Below are 13,862 nucleotides of genomic sequence, written 5' to 3' on the forward strand. Positions count from 1 at the left end.
TAAAAAAAAATGCTTAAAAAAACCAAACACTAATTCGCACTGCATGCCAATTGCGCAACTGCAGCAGCAGTACAACAAATTCCATGAATACTTTAATTTTAAAAATTAGAAGCAAATTGAAAGGGAAATGTTGGGTATTTTTTGAATTTCATTTTCTGGCGAACCAAACAGGACAAAAAGTAAAATGCGAACAGAAAATAGATAAAATGCAAACCTCTGAAAAACCCTAAAAGCAACGAACGAAAACATGCCATTCATTCATTCAGTCACGGAGAAGAAGATGAAAAGGGGGGGGGGGAGGGGAGAGAGAGAGAGAGAGAGAGAGAGAGAGAGGGGGGGGGGGATGCGAGTGTAGGCACCTCATGCTTCGTTAGCTTGGTGACGTCAGCGGAGACCACCGTCATTGTCCCTGTCAGAACTTTCAGAGAGCGAAAGAAGAGAGAGAGAGAGAGTTGTAGAAGAGGAGGAGAAGAAGATGATGGCTCTGAGCCCTTTTTGCGTTTGTCTAAGATTGGAATTAAGCATAAATTCTTATTTGTTGCTTCCGTGTGTTGTGATTTTCACCTACATAGGTGTAAACACTCTCATCTCTGGCGATGGGTATCGACTTCAACCTGGAGATGGGTATTGACTTCAACCTGGGAAATAATATGTTTCCTTAATTGCCCCTACAATCTATCTCATGTGCCATGCACATGACTGAATTTAACGGATTTATTGACAGTGTTAAGGAAAAGGATCATAGCTGCACATTTTGACAAGTTAAGGGACCAATGGTCATGGAAATAAAGTTGAGGGATCATTGCTACAATTTCCTCTTAAATTGGAGACTTCATTTCTGTCTACAAAAATCTATAAATATAAAAAGAATTCAAGATCATTCATTGTATTTGAAGAGCTACAGTTAAAAGAATCAATTGAGAAGCTCTTATTAGACTTTGTGGTTTAAATAGCACGAGTTCAACAAAGTTATGGGCAATTTTTATATACTTTCAAACTAGAGGAGTGAAACAGCAATTTTTGTCAAAATAGTTAGAACGACGACACTGAATATTACTTTTGGTCTTCACCGCTCCGGCTGCAAGTTTTACATTTCACAAGGCGCGCGCGAGTTTTGGTTCTTCCGTTGATTCGTGAACCGGCAATGGCGAGCTCTCTGCAGCGCATGTCAAACCACGCTCGTCTTCTCCGAGCCTCTGTTGCCTCAGGGTCCAGGCCATTCTCGGCGGACGCTCTGGTTGAGTACATGCCCGGTGAGATCGGAAAGGTCGCTGGCATTCCCGATGAACATCTCCGCCGGAGGGTACGACCCCTTTCGTTTTCTTTCTGAAACTCAATTCGGAATCTTTTGTAATTTTGACTTAATTTCTCCAATGGATTAGTTTTTGGTTTATCGATCGAATTAGGGCACTGGGCATATGTCGAATTCGTTGTATCTGTAGGAAAATAGTAATTTCGAGGCTTGAAGTTTTCATTTTTTTTATTAATGAAAGTTACAAGCTATACATGGCTAATATCATTTTTTTTTTTAAATTTTAAATTGATTGTGATTGGGAATTTTATTGATTTATGAGCGTATATGACAGGTTATAATATACTCACCTGCAAGAACTGCGTCTCAGCAAGGATCAGGGAAACTTGGGAAGTGGAAGATCAACTTTGTGTCAACACAGAAGTATGGTTTTTTGGTCCCCATTGTTGTTGTTCGCCGATTTGGTTATAGATTTTTGGATTTTCTTTGGTTATCCTAGTTTTTGGGGTTGTGAAAATCTTCTGATGTGCTTCATGGTGGGTAGATAGGTTTTATTCTGTTTAGTTTCTACTAAGTGTAATGTTGTGCACTGAGATTTTCTGTTGAACAATGTGAATGTTGCGTTTGAAGTGATACTTATGCTTTTGATTTTGTGTTAAATTTTAGCTTGATCCTTCTGAACACGTGAGCTACTCTTGTCAAGTTTGATATCAAACCAAACTACTTATTTTGTGAAAGTAAGAAATAACTATAATAACCAGCTAACAATTCTTGGACTATCAGTGAATCTCTTCATTGATAACACTGTATATTTTTTAACCTTTTCTGAGCAGTCCACTGTAATTAGAATGACAATAAAACCTGAAAACCGTGTTGCTTTAGCTAGATGGTGTCTCTTGGATTTTGATTGGGATATTTCATGTCATCTCTCAGTTGAGCTGTGAAATAAACTTTTTTTTGTTCTCTCATAATTATCGAATGATTATATTATTAGCATAATTGGATGATTAATAGCTCATCTCCATGATATGTTTGTAGGTGGGAGAATCCATTGATGGGCTGGACTTCCACTGGGGACCCATACGCACATGTCGGTGATTCGACACTGGGTTTTGACAGTGAAGACGCTGCAAGGTCCTTTGCAGAGAGACATGGTTGGGATTATGTGGTATGTTTTGTTCATTTTCTTCGTGCTGCTAAAAATATATTTTCATGTGTTTTGACTTAAAGATACTTTATAGTTTTTCCCAGCATTTGCTTGACTTTATGCAGTGTTCCCGCATTATGTCCTAGATATTTCTAGTAAAACACAAACAGAAACTGACCATTATAGGGTTGGCTTTATTGAGCTTAAGTTCATCTTGTGTGTTTTCAATCTAGGGATGTATTCATTCCCCAAAAGGCGGAGAAAGAACTAGGCATATATCCAGTGAATTGCAGATACCATCTTACATCTCAAAATGTTGTTGTAATTGCATATCTCGTTTTGGTGGTGTTGATGCACAAAATCGGGTTGATCTTGGACCAACGTAAATCCGACCGTGAATCACACAAACGCACAAGAACATAAAGATATATCGTGGTTCACCCCAAGTTGGGGCTATGTCCACATTGGTGTCGATATGGTTTCACTATGTAAAATATGTGTTACAATGTACATGGAGACTATAGAGGCTAGGGTTTTCTCTCTTTGCTCTTCTTTTTCCTCCTTTTCTCCCCTTCAAGTGAGAGTGGAGGATCCCTTTTATAGAATAAGGGTTTCCTTCACCTCCTACATACATCATGGGCTAGGTCATGAGGCCCAATGTATGGTACAACAGGAGTCCCTCAAGTCTTCAGTCAAGAGAGTCTTTTGGCTGGAGACTTCAAATCCAATCCATGTGCAAGCCAAAATGACTAGATGTTGTCCGGAACTAGTACTCGACATGAGGCGGTGCTTAACGTAAAGCAATACTCAGCTAAAGGTAGCACACGTTGCGAGGTTGCTCAGCTAAAGGCAATGCTCGCGGCGAGGCGGTTGCTCGACTGGATGCGGTGCTCGTTGCGAGGCGACTCGGCTCGTGGCGTTTCTCATTGCAAGTATGCACTCGACGTCAGCTTGCGCTCATTATGAGTTAACTCTCGACATCACTCGGGTCCGCATGTTCGGGTTCGCATATTGGGTCTATGGGTCAGGTCCACGGATCGGGTCTTTGAGTTGGGGTTATACGTAGGGACTTTGAGTTAGGTCCACAAGTTGGGTCCGTGAGTCGAGGTCCGAGCTCAAGGGTGTCCAAGTTTGTGGGTGTCCAATCTCGTAAGTGCCCGAATGATTGGGTGTCCGAGCTCGCGGGTGTCCGATCACATAGGTGTCCAAATGAGCGAGTGTCCGAGCAAGCGGGTGTCTGGTCAAACATGAGACCACCGTTCGGACTAAATCTTTGTCCCCATAAACATGTGGCTCATCAATCTATAAGTTCATCAATAGTGGTCGATAGGTTTCTTTAATCAGTAACAATGTTGATCAACGGATCCTGACAATAAATGATAGTTTAAGCATGAGTGCATAATCAATAAATCGATCACAAAATTTGGCAAAAGCATAACGTCATACTATGTAAGTTGTGTGGTAAATGAGTTGTTTTATATGTGACATTGTTAAGGGCATCACAATATCACTAGGCAATAAATAAATATTGCATAAGTAATTGCCTAAATATGTTGGTCACTGGTGAAATATGATGGAAAGTGTTCTGAGCATATGTGACTATTGTAGCATGTAATCTTAATATAATGACAATGGGGACACACACACACACACACATATATATATCACAAAATAATAATAATAAAATATTAAATAAACAATAATAATTTGGAGAAGATGGAGTCCTTATCTTCTCCGATGGATTTTCCCCAAACAATGGAGATGGCAGTGACGGTACAGGGCCTGCTCGTGGTGAGCTTCTCAGCACCGGTACCACTCGGGTTGAGTGAGAATCTGATAGTCCAAGTCTCCAGTTTCCGGTGGTGGTGGCGATTCCTTGTGAGCTGCTCGTTGTGGAGGTCACAGCTGCGCATTGCAGCCTGAGTTTGAGCAGCTGCCGTCCTTTCCACAGTTCTTCTGACCATGGCCTCCACTTTAGATCCCTTTTAGTTTGATTTTGAGGGATTTGGGCTCCGATTCGTTGAACTCTCTCTAGGATTCAAGAAATGATGGAATTTCTGAGAGGGAGTGAGACCCGGTTTTGATTTTGATGGAGCCACCATGGTGGTGGCTCTGTGGGTTTGCAGAAATGAGGGTCTCCCGGCGCTGAGGTGGTTTGGGTTGGAGGTTAGGCATTGGTTCTGAGAAATGGAGGCATTGAACACGAAAGAAATGGCAAGTGCCTTCGCCCATGAGCGGTAGGTCTCGGGTTCGAGACTTGGGAGCAGCCTCTCCATAAATGGAGGTAAGGCTAGCCGACATTCACCTCTCCCAGACCCTGCGTAAAGCGGGAGCCTTGTGCACTGGGTACGACCCTTTTTTTTTTTACGGTGGAGTGAGGGAGGTTGTGAGAGTTTCACGGTGGTGGGATGAAAAAAATAAGAGAGAACCGACATGACTTTTGTGTCGATTCCCACAGACGGCGGCAAATGTTGATGCCCAAAATCGGTGAAGACTTTGGAACAACGTAAAGTGTCAAGTTTGTGACTTTCGCTCGATTGCTCCGATCACCTGGTGAGGATAATACGTAAATAGATAGAGATAGGAAAGCAAACACAAGATGTACGTGGTTCATCCTAAGTTTGGCTACGTTTACGGAGTAGATGAGTTCTCATTAACATTGAAGGGTTTACACAAATACATAAGTTTAAGCATAATTATTATCAGTGGGTTCTAATGACTAGTTTAAGTACAATAATGACATTAGGGATTAATTGTAGGAGAATAGTCTCCTTTTAGCTTTTGTCAGCAGTCGATGTGGGACTCAATGAGCTTTATTCTAACGTTGACATGTGTCGCATTGTGATTGGCCTCCTGGTTGGAGGGAAACTCTTGTACTTCAGTAGGTGTGCCTCAACATGAACCCCTCAGTGGGTCCTTGAAGGTATGACGTTGATCGGTGTTCGGTAGTTTCGGGATTGGTCAAGTATGGTACAAAAGACTAGTAGCCCTATAACCGTTAGTGTACATTAAAAACTTAAAATAACTTCCCTTTGACCTATTAACAACAGTTCTTGAACTTATCTGCAGGTTAAAAGGCGGCAAACACCATTATTGAGGGTATGTGATTCTTTCTTCATATTTTCTGAAGCTATTTCCATTCTCATATGATAACAGTTTCTTTATCTTTTGGTCTTTTGGGAATATATTTTGGGTTTTAGGGATAGGGTGCATACAGCAGACTGTTGTCATTTGAGATTAAGACGGTGGTTTTGTTTGGGAATTAGAATATAAATGCATCCTCAATTTTCATGAACACAGCTTTTGGTTTCTTTCTTCTCTGTTAATAAAGCTCAGACTTACTCTTAAGGACTTGTGTAAATATTATAGTTTCAATCTATTAATTTTGAGCTACCTAAGTGATAATTTCCTGAACCAAGTACTTCATTGAAGTTACACAGTTCTCTCTCCTTTTGGTTTTGCCAATTCATGCCATGGTTACCTTCTCAAAACAGATCAAACTGCTTTACACAAGCTATGTGTGTGGAAGAGTAGATAATGTGTTGTGATGGCATTGACAAAACTGTTGGACATAGTCCATTGGAAGTTTAGTGGTATAATTTGGCAATTTTTCTTGAATTTGTTAAAGAACTGGAGTAGTGAGGAATTGCGTGTCCTTGAGATATAAATTTTCTTAAGTTGGTGACCAGCTTCCTTTGTAGCTTTTCTTTTCTGCAATTAGGGATCCTCTCATCTTTTTGCATTCTCGGAATGTTTAGGCATCAAATGGTTATTTGTATGAAGTTTGGTGCTTTTTTTCTCTAACCGAGCTCTAGTTTCAGGTGAAGGCATATGCAGACAACTTCAAGTTTAAAGGCCTACCGAAAACTGAGGAGAGTTAATTTTGTTTCAATGGTTTTGTTTCTGGGTTCTATCTCAGGAGGGAGGTTGTGCATCAATGCTTTGCAGTTTCCTTAGTTGTATTTCATTGAACGTGTTACTTGACCCAAATGAAACACACTTGATCCAAATGAAACACCGACTACAATAATAAACGGGATTCATGCTGTGAAGTATCTCCCCCTATTTCTTTGGCATAAATGACACTGCATTTGTATGCCCTCTATGGTTGATTGTATTTTTACAGTTATTGTATTCCCGGGGTCGTATTTCGTTATACTTTTTGCTTACAATTCGGTGCAGTGTGAATTGTTTTCTTGTCCCTCTCCTCTCTGTTTCCCTCCTTTGCATAAATCTCAATCCCTTTGTTCTTCTTTACGCCAAGTCTCTTTGTTGGTTGAATGGTACCTGTTACGCCAAGGACCTCGGGGTTTTGAAATTACGTGTTGAGTCTTAACTATCTGTTTCGAAAACAGTATAAAATCAAAAGTTAGTGTTACAGACAGCTGCCTACATTCGACGGTAATTAAAGGTTGTGCTAGAGTCAGTTGCCCACATTCGATGGTCATTATGTACCATTTATGAATGGCGGTTTGAACTGTCATCGATAGCTAATGAATCATATCAAACCTTGTTTTAAATCAAAAATTTTATAGGCTTCTGGTTCAGGCAAGCACCTCCAAATATCGATTTTATTATATAAAATCAACTTCGCCGATCATTTATTAAGAAAAAATCGTTATTCCGTCAGTGTGACAACACGATGGTCGGTTTAGAGCTCGGATGATCCTTGAACCAGATTGAAATTGTTGAAGTTGTATCGACCATGATTCAGCAGCTAAACCCGGCGGGGAGAGGATTTGCCGCCAGCATTTTCAACCTCATGTGAACACCCTGTTAACAGTAATTCCGCTAGTGTCTGGTAACAAGTGCTTGGTATAATATTTGGATTTACGGGACAGAATGATCTTTGTCCGCCGCCTCTCTGGTATTGATTCAATTGAACATTGTGAAAAACCACGTCTCACAAACCTGTGTTATAGACAACGGGTGTCATTCTTCAAGACAGATCATTGAACCTCTCTCTGCTTATAAACAAGTAAAACATATTGCGGAAGAATCACTCCTACAAAGCACCAAGAAATATGTGGAATAGGCATATCTAACCCTCTCGCGACCACAACAAATTGGACTGATTCCACAACGAAAAACCTCAACTAGATTACGCTGTTCCTTTTCATCCTCAGCTCCAAACCAAAGTAAATCAGAAACATTACTCCATTAACTAGTGAAACCTCTACGAGCATACATGTAGTTCAAGTAGTGGGAACTAACCAGTCTGCAGTGCGTGTTGTGAGCACGAAAAGCTTTTCTAATCCAAGGGAGGATGCCTTCTTCTCAATGTAATCTGCAGATATTAAAAAATCAAAATTCTTAAACTACAGACTATCCAACTGTAACGATAATAAAGTTTATGGATATACAATATACATTATATCAAATTATCCCTTTTTTTTTTTAATTGGATCCCAAATTTCAGTTCAAAGCATCTTGGGTTAAATGAATTCAAGATGTTCAGTAGAAAAAAGAACAGGAAGAAACAAGATGTAGTCCAAATATATGCAACTTAGCCCAGAAATATGATGTGACCTGTTACTCATGTTTCTGCCCTATCTGTATCCGCTTAAATATACAATCCACTTTTCATTTGATCGGGCATCGGGTGTCCCCCTTCCTAGTAAAAGCATTTCTTTCTGTAGAGTAAAATCAATTGACATGCTGCGAGGAACAAATGCACACTTTCGGCTATAATGTGATTTGACCACTCATTCCTGGTTAAGAGGTTCATGTAGAATTTGGCATATTTTTCTGTAATCAGCTATTGTGATTTGTGAATATAATTACCCTTTTCGACAGTTCATGTTGAAAATAAGCTCAGTAATGACCATTGAAACGACAGAAAGAAATGAGGAAAGCAACAAGAGCAAAGACATATCGATGCTTATTCAAGTTTGTATAGTATATTACCAAGTAATTTATCACCCTGCCCTTGACCGCGGCAATCAGGAGAAACTGCAATAGCAGCAACCTCCGCACATTTCTCCTCTGGGAAAGGGAAAAGAGCAGCACATGCAATGATTTGGCCTTCTCTTTCCACCACAACGAAGCAATCCAATTCTTCACGTAGCTATTGGCAAAAATTCAGTTAAAAAAAAATAATTAAGATCAGTTTTAATTAATAATCACAAGTAAAAAATAGAAGGTTCTGAAAAACAAAAATTAAGAAAGACCGGGAACACAAACCTGTTCATCACTTCTTGGAACCAATGTGCTGGCTGCTTCTAAAGGTTGTATAATTTGTCTTATTGCAGAGAAATCAGATGCCCTAGCCATCCGGGTTCCTTCATACAGGTCACTAAGGTCGAACATTTAATGCACGTGTGAGTGGATAGATAGAGGAAAACTTATGCATATGCTAGGTACAATTATTTGCTCTCCGTTTTCATAATTAATGTCAGGAAGCTCTTGAAGTTAGACTTCAACAGTATCCAATCTTAGCATGATTAACCGGCAATGATGAGAATTCATTGGCAGAAAAATATTGGGAATTGTTATTCGCACTCCAAAAACATCATGTCACAGTCCTCCCTCCTTTTCTCTATTTGGGAGAAGTGCAGGATAACTTTTTTGGAATGCCAACTATTTTTTGAACTAGTGATTAGAAAATACAAATATAAGACCAAAACAACCAGGAACCATAAGAGCTTATTTTATGCACAATCCAAGCACAACGAGACCGAAACAACCTCTATGAACTCGTGCAATTCTAATATTCTATCAATGAATTTATAGATGTAATGTGACTTGAAGAATTGCTGCTTGGATTTCCACTAAAATGATGACCAGGCTAGTAAGCAATAAAAGAGGAAACAAACATAAACCAGGAAAATATAAATAGCAGATAATCACATCAACAACAAAAAGCCTGGCAATTAGGACCATCAGCATAGCTTATCATCACATTAAAGTTTATTATAATCTGACATCAGAAAGTCGTCAAAGTATACAAAAATACGGATACATTTACTGCAAAAATAGCATACCTAGCCACCATTGTCCCCAATCCATCTCTTTTAAACAATTCCAACAATAACATGCCCCCTTTAGTGCCATCTAACAGATGTACTCTTTGAACACCTCCCTGGCAATAAAAAGAAACTACCATTGGCTGGGTTCTTCAGACTCAACATATAAAGAAGCTGGGACTTTAAGCTATGCAGACAAATATTTAACGAAGTTTGTAAACCAGGGGGAAAAAAGAACTGTTATGAGCTTACCCTGCAAACAAAGGCCGCAGCAGCCAATTCTGAAAGGTAACCATTTAATCGACTTAGCCGCTCATGACCTCCAATAGCAAAACCTTGTTCACCAGTCCACAATCCATTCCCATTTTCAAAACCAACACCGTTGTGAAACCTTGCAGTATGATTTTGCTTAAAAGCCCTCCCATTCTGGTGAGTAGCAATATGATCATCATATCCAAAACCAGACAGATGTTCTTCATCGACAGCTTTCACATAGGTAGCAGCTGTCTCACTTTGCTGAGCCCGCCTACGAATCAACATGTCTGCTTCTTCAAGAGTTAAGAAGCGAATAAGGCGTCTACTCTCGTCAAGAATTGGACCATCTATTATGCAGATAAGTTTATCTGCTTCGATAGCCAAGGCACAAGCTGTTGCAACTTCATACGTGCTGAAATATATAAAAACATAAATAATCAGCTTAGGTACTATATATGCAAAAGGAGTCGGCAGCATATAATTATCAACAAAATAGATAATCACCACCCAAACAGAAACTGTGCTAGCATACTTGCAATTTAAAGTTTCTCCAGAGCTGGAATAACCCAGGTTGCTCAATATCACAATACAATCATCATCAAGCCTCTTACGCATGCGAGAAACATCAACTTTCTTGATTTCACCTGTTGCCCCATAATCAACACCTGCAACGACTCCTCGTCTCTGAAAAACGAAATAGCAGCTGTACTTTACGGAATTCGGTACCAACCAAAAAAAAATCACAAATCAAGAAAACAAATTAATGTTGGGTAAACTTTACCCCCTGAACTTTCACCTCACTTTCGATTTCCCTCCTGAACTTTTCTATTGGAAAATTAAGGACTCAAACTAATTTTTTTAGCCAATTTGCCCCCTACCGTTAGTTTTTCATATATTACATCCATATTTCCGTTAAGTGAGACCATGTGCATAACATGTGAGGATAGTTAAGTCATTTCACTCTTAAAAATGATTAAAAACTGAAAATAAATAATAATAAAAATTTTCCCTCTATTTTTTCCCGCTAATTCCTATTCTCAATTTTATTTTTCCCTCTCATTCCTATGCATGAGAAATAACATATGGTGTTATTGTCTTCATAAGTAGCTAAGTTAATCTTTTTCTTGAAGCATGTACTACCATTTTTATTTTCTCTAACAAATTAATAATTTGACAAATGCTCATGGTGTTATTGTCTCCAAAGCAGTACATTAATATAAGAAACATGTCCATAAAAAAAATTAAGGTTTCTTATATTAATGCACTGCTTTGGAGACAATAGCACCATTAGCATTTGTCAAATTATTAATTTGTTAGAGAAAATAAAAATGGTAGACAATAACACCATATGTCATTTCTCATGCATAGGAATGGGAGGGAAAAATAAAATCGAGGATAGGAATTAGCGGGAAAAAATAGGGGGAAAATTTTGCTTTTTTTTTTATTTTCAGTTTTTTAATCATTTTTAAGAGTGAAATAACTTAACTACCCTTACATGTTGTGCACATGGTCTCACTTAACGGAAATATAGATGGAATATATGAAAAACTAACGGTAGGGGGCAAATTGGCTAAAAAAATTAGTTTGAGTCCTTAATTTTCCAATAGAAAAGTTCAGGGGGGAAATCGAAAATGAGGTGAAAGTTCAGGGGGTAAACCGACAGTTTACTCATTAATGTTTAATGTCACTTTTGAAAGAGTAAGATTCTTACCTTGGCTGCAAGAAAGTTACCACTCTCTACGCTGACACCAACTTCATGCAAACGACTCTTGTCACCGTGTCGACGAATATTGCACATGGAGGGTCCTGGAGAAAGCTTTGCCTCTATCGTCTTAGATATCGCCCCAGCCACTTGCTTTGCAGCATCTAGGGAATCTGAGTCAGTTACCCTGTACTGACCAACAAACTTTGGCTTCTTTCCTGAAAAGTAACAACTAACATATACCTGCTTAGTGTCAACCTTATAGCACTTCAAATGGTTTAAACAAACCAACAACTTCAAGAACATAAAGGATTAACAATCTAACTAAACTAAAACATCCATGCCAACAAAAAATATATATATATATATATATATTTATATATGCAATATGAAAATCAATAACACTAATAAAAACACATTTGTGCTCAACTCCATGATATCATGCTTAGGCTCCGTTTGAGATTGCTTCTCTAAAAAGCACTTGTACTCCTAAGTGTTTCTTCTAGACCTGCTTTAACCACGTTGAAATGTTTACTAAAAATCCAAATCCAACCTGGAAAAACACTTAGAAGTACTTCTCGAAGAAGCATCTAGCAAGTGCTTCTCCAGAAAGTGCTTTTCTGAGCCCGAAGCACTTTTAAGTTTTTCTGCCAAATGCAATCAGGACTTTGGGCTGTCAGAAAACGCTTTTAGCCATCCCATAAGTGAATTCCAAACAAGCCCCATCGATTTGAAAATTACAATAACAAGAACATACAATAAAACACTCACCTCTTCGTGCCAAAAGTTCATCAATTTGCACATGGGGTCCAGGAACAAGAACAAACCTGATCCCCAGGTGATGAAGAAGTGCTATATCCTGCATAAAACCCAAATATATAAATATATATACTAATACATATAGTATAATACAAAGAGAAATAAATTAAAAAGAACTTTGCTTAAACTAAAATGCTGCACAGCGCTCTAACAAACAGAGAAAATGAATAAAAATATGATTTTTTCTTCCGCTGATGACATTAATGAATAAAAATATGATATTTCCTTCCACTGACGACATTGTTTGTTTCATTTTCTCAGCAGCCGAACAGACCAAATATAAAAATTTCTCAGCAACCAAACAGACCAAATATAAAAATTTCTCAGCAACCAAACAGTTCAGAAAATTAGAAGTCAGAGTACCTGCCTTGAGAATTGATTCCAAGTAAGTACTATTGGACACAATTTCACCCGATATAATCACAACGAAGGTACTGCCGCGGTGGGCCCATAAATACGGCCAAGCCTCCCGGAACCACCGCACGAACTGCTCGTCCTCCATGCAATTGTAGTTCTCACAATCGCTCTCGCTCTCGTCGATCATGGGGCCATACGCATTATTACTGCACTTGAGGGAAATTCCCGCCCTGCCCTTCCGCCTCCCGCAATTCGCCAGAGGCAGCCGCAATGGTTTTTCAGTGACGGTGAGAGAAGAGCGGCGAAGCGAGGTTAGCTGGGAGGTTACGGCGGCGAGCCGTCTGTGGGTTCCTAAAGAGGTGTACGTCGCGGCCATTGAAGGGTTGGAGAGAAAAATGCACACAGAGTGACCTAATCGAAAAATGAATGCTGGAGTGAACTCCGGTAGCCGCGTTCGAACTGCCCACACCGAAGTTTTGGTTTACTACCATGCACCACTTCACAATTTTCGCCCGTTGGTTGGTCATATTTTATTTGGGCTTAAATTTCACACTAATAAAATACGCGGTGTTTTCAAAAAAATTAAAATTAAAATAAATAAATAAAATAAAATACGCGGTGTTATAAATATTCTTGGATTATAATTGTATAAATTATAAATAAATTTGGTTTTTAGTGAGGAACTGTTGTTGACACTTCAAAAATTTCTTTATACACTCTTCATAAGTGTACTTTTCATCCAGACAACTAATTTTCTCACATTCGTACCTAATCACGTGTTTAATTGAATTCGGTCACATGTATACAAGAAACATGATTCAATTAACTTGTATTCGATGACAATATCAATAAGATTATCTGTAACTAAAACAAACACCAAAAGTGAATCCAAGAACATAGCAAAATGTTCACAAAGTAAATGGTTTACTGAGGGGATTCGGCCAACAAGGCCATCCATGTCAAAATTCCATTATTCCAATGATGTTCGGTGGAGCAAAATTAGTTTCACATATTGACTACAAGAATGGTACTCCTCAACGACATTGGTAAAGGCATGAACAGGTGCGTAACCAATGATCTATTCCATCGAGATGGAAGTAGATTATGCAGGGATGAGGTTCGGAAATACTGTTCCTTATTCTTGAAGTTTTAGGTCTTAGGTGTCAAGGATCACGTTTCGGGCATGATGCCACACCTTAGCAGGCCCTGATTCTACCATATGTTGTAAAAACAAACTCGAAATTGGATTGTGAGAGACATACCCAAAATTGGATTCGGTAGGCTCCAGCCGAAGTTGAAAGGATTTGTTCAATGCATATCTACCGAAGCAGAGCATGTCCTTCGGTGCATCCCTGCCAAAGCAAG

At 39.0% G+C, this 13,862-nt stretch overlaps 2 protein-coding genes across 2 annotated transcripts; one reads left to right on the forward strand and one right to left on the reverse strand.

Annotated features, from left to right (window-relative positions):
* Positions 1-887: 887 nt before the first annotated feature.
* LOC103432027 (NADH dehydrogenase [ubiquinone] iron-sulfur protein 4, mitochondrial-like) lies at positions 888-6,571 on the forward strand. The gene is made up of 5 exons (XM_008370194.4): positions 888-1,303; positions 1,587-1,675; positions 2,291-2,420; positions 5,469-5,498; positions 6,221-6,571. Exons 1-5 carry the CDS (start codon positions 1,145-1,147, stop codon positions 6,278-6,280), a joined length of 468 nt encoding a protein of 155 aa, XP_008368416.2. The 5' UTR covers positions 888-1,144; the 3' UTR covers positions 6,281-6,571.
* A 322-nt stretch (positions 6,572-6,893) lies between these two features.
* Positions 6,894-12,873, reverse strand: LOC103404563 (probable amino-acid acetyltransferase NAGS1, chloroplastic). The gene is made up of 10 exons (XM_070812844.1): positions 12,415-12,873; positions 12,093-12,180; positions 11,331-11,539; positions 10,152-10,303; positions 9,617-10,031; positions 9,383-9,480; positions 8,583-8,694; positions 8,307-8,466; positions 7,614-7,686; positions 6,894-7,310 (listed from the first exon to the last, which is right to left on the reverse strand). The coding sequence occupies exons 1-10, from the start codon at positions 12,871-12,873 to the stop codon at positions 7,160-7,162; spliced, it is 1,917 nt and encodes a 638-aa protein (XP_070668945.1). The 3' UTR covers positions 6,894-7,159.
* Between the last annotated feature and the right edge of the window lie 989 nt (positions 12,874-13,862).

This window comes from Malus domestica, chromosome 15, assembly GCF_042453785.1.
Source record: "Malus domestica chromosome 15, GDT2T_hap1".
Taxonomy (NCBI): domain Eukaryota; kingdom Viridiplantae; phylum Streptophyta; class Magnoliopsida; order Rosales; family Rosaceae; genus Malus; species Malus domestica.

Coding starts and splice junctions, on each gene's coding strand:
- LOC103432027 (XM_008370194.4), top strand. CDS start 1,145: ATGGCGAGCTCTCTGCAGCGCATGTCAAACCACGCTCGTCTTCTCCGA. Junction 1,676..2,290: donor AACTTTGTGTCAACACAGAA/GTATGGTTTTTT, acceptor ATATGTTTGTAG/GTGGGAGAATCCATTGATGG. Junction 2,421..5,468: donor GACATGGTTGGGATTATGTG/GTATGTTTTGTT, acceptor ACTTATCTGCAG/GTTAAAAGGCGGCAAACACC.
- LOC103404563 (XM_070812844.1), bottom strand. CDS start 12,873: ATGGCCGCGACGTACACCTCTTTAGGAACCCACAGACGGCTCGCCGCC. Junction 11,540..12,092: donor TGAACTTTTGGCACGAAGAG/GTGAGTGTTTTA, acceptor GTTACTTTTCAG/GAAAGAAGCCAAAGTTTGTT. Junction 9,481..9,616: donor CTGCGGCCTTTGTTTGCAGG/GTAAGCTCATAA, acceptor TTTTATTGCCAG/GGAGGTGTTCAAAGAGTACA.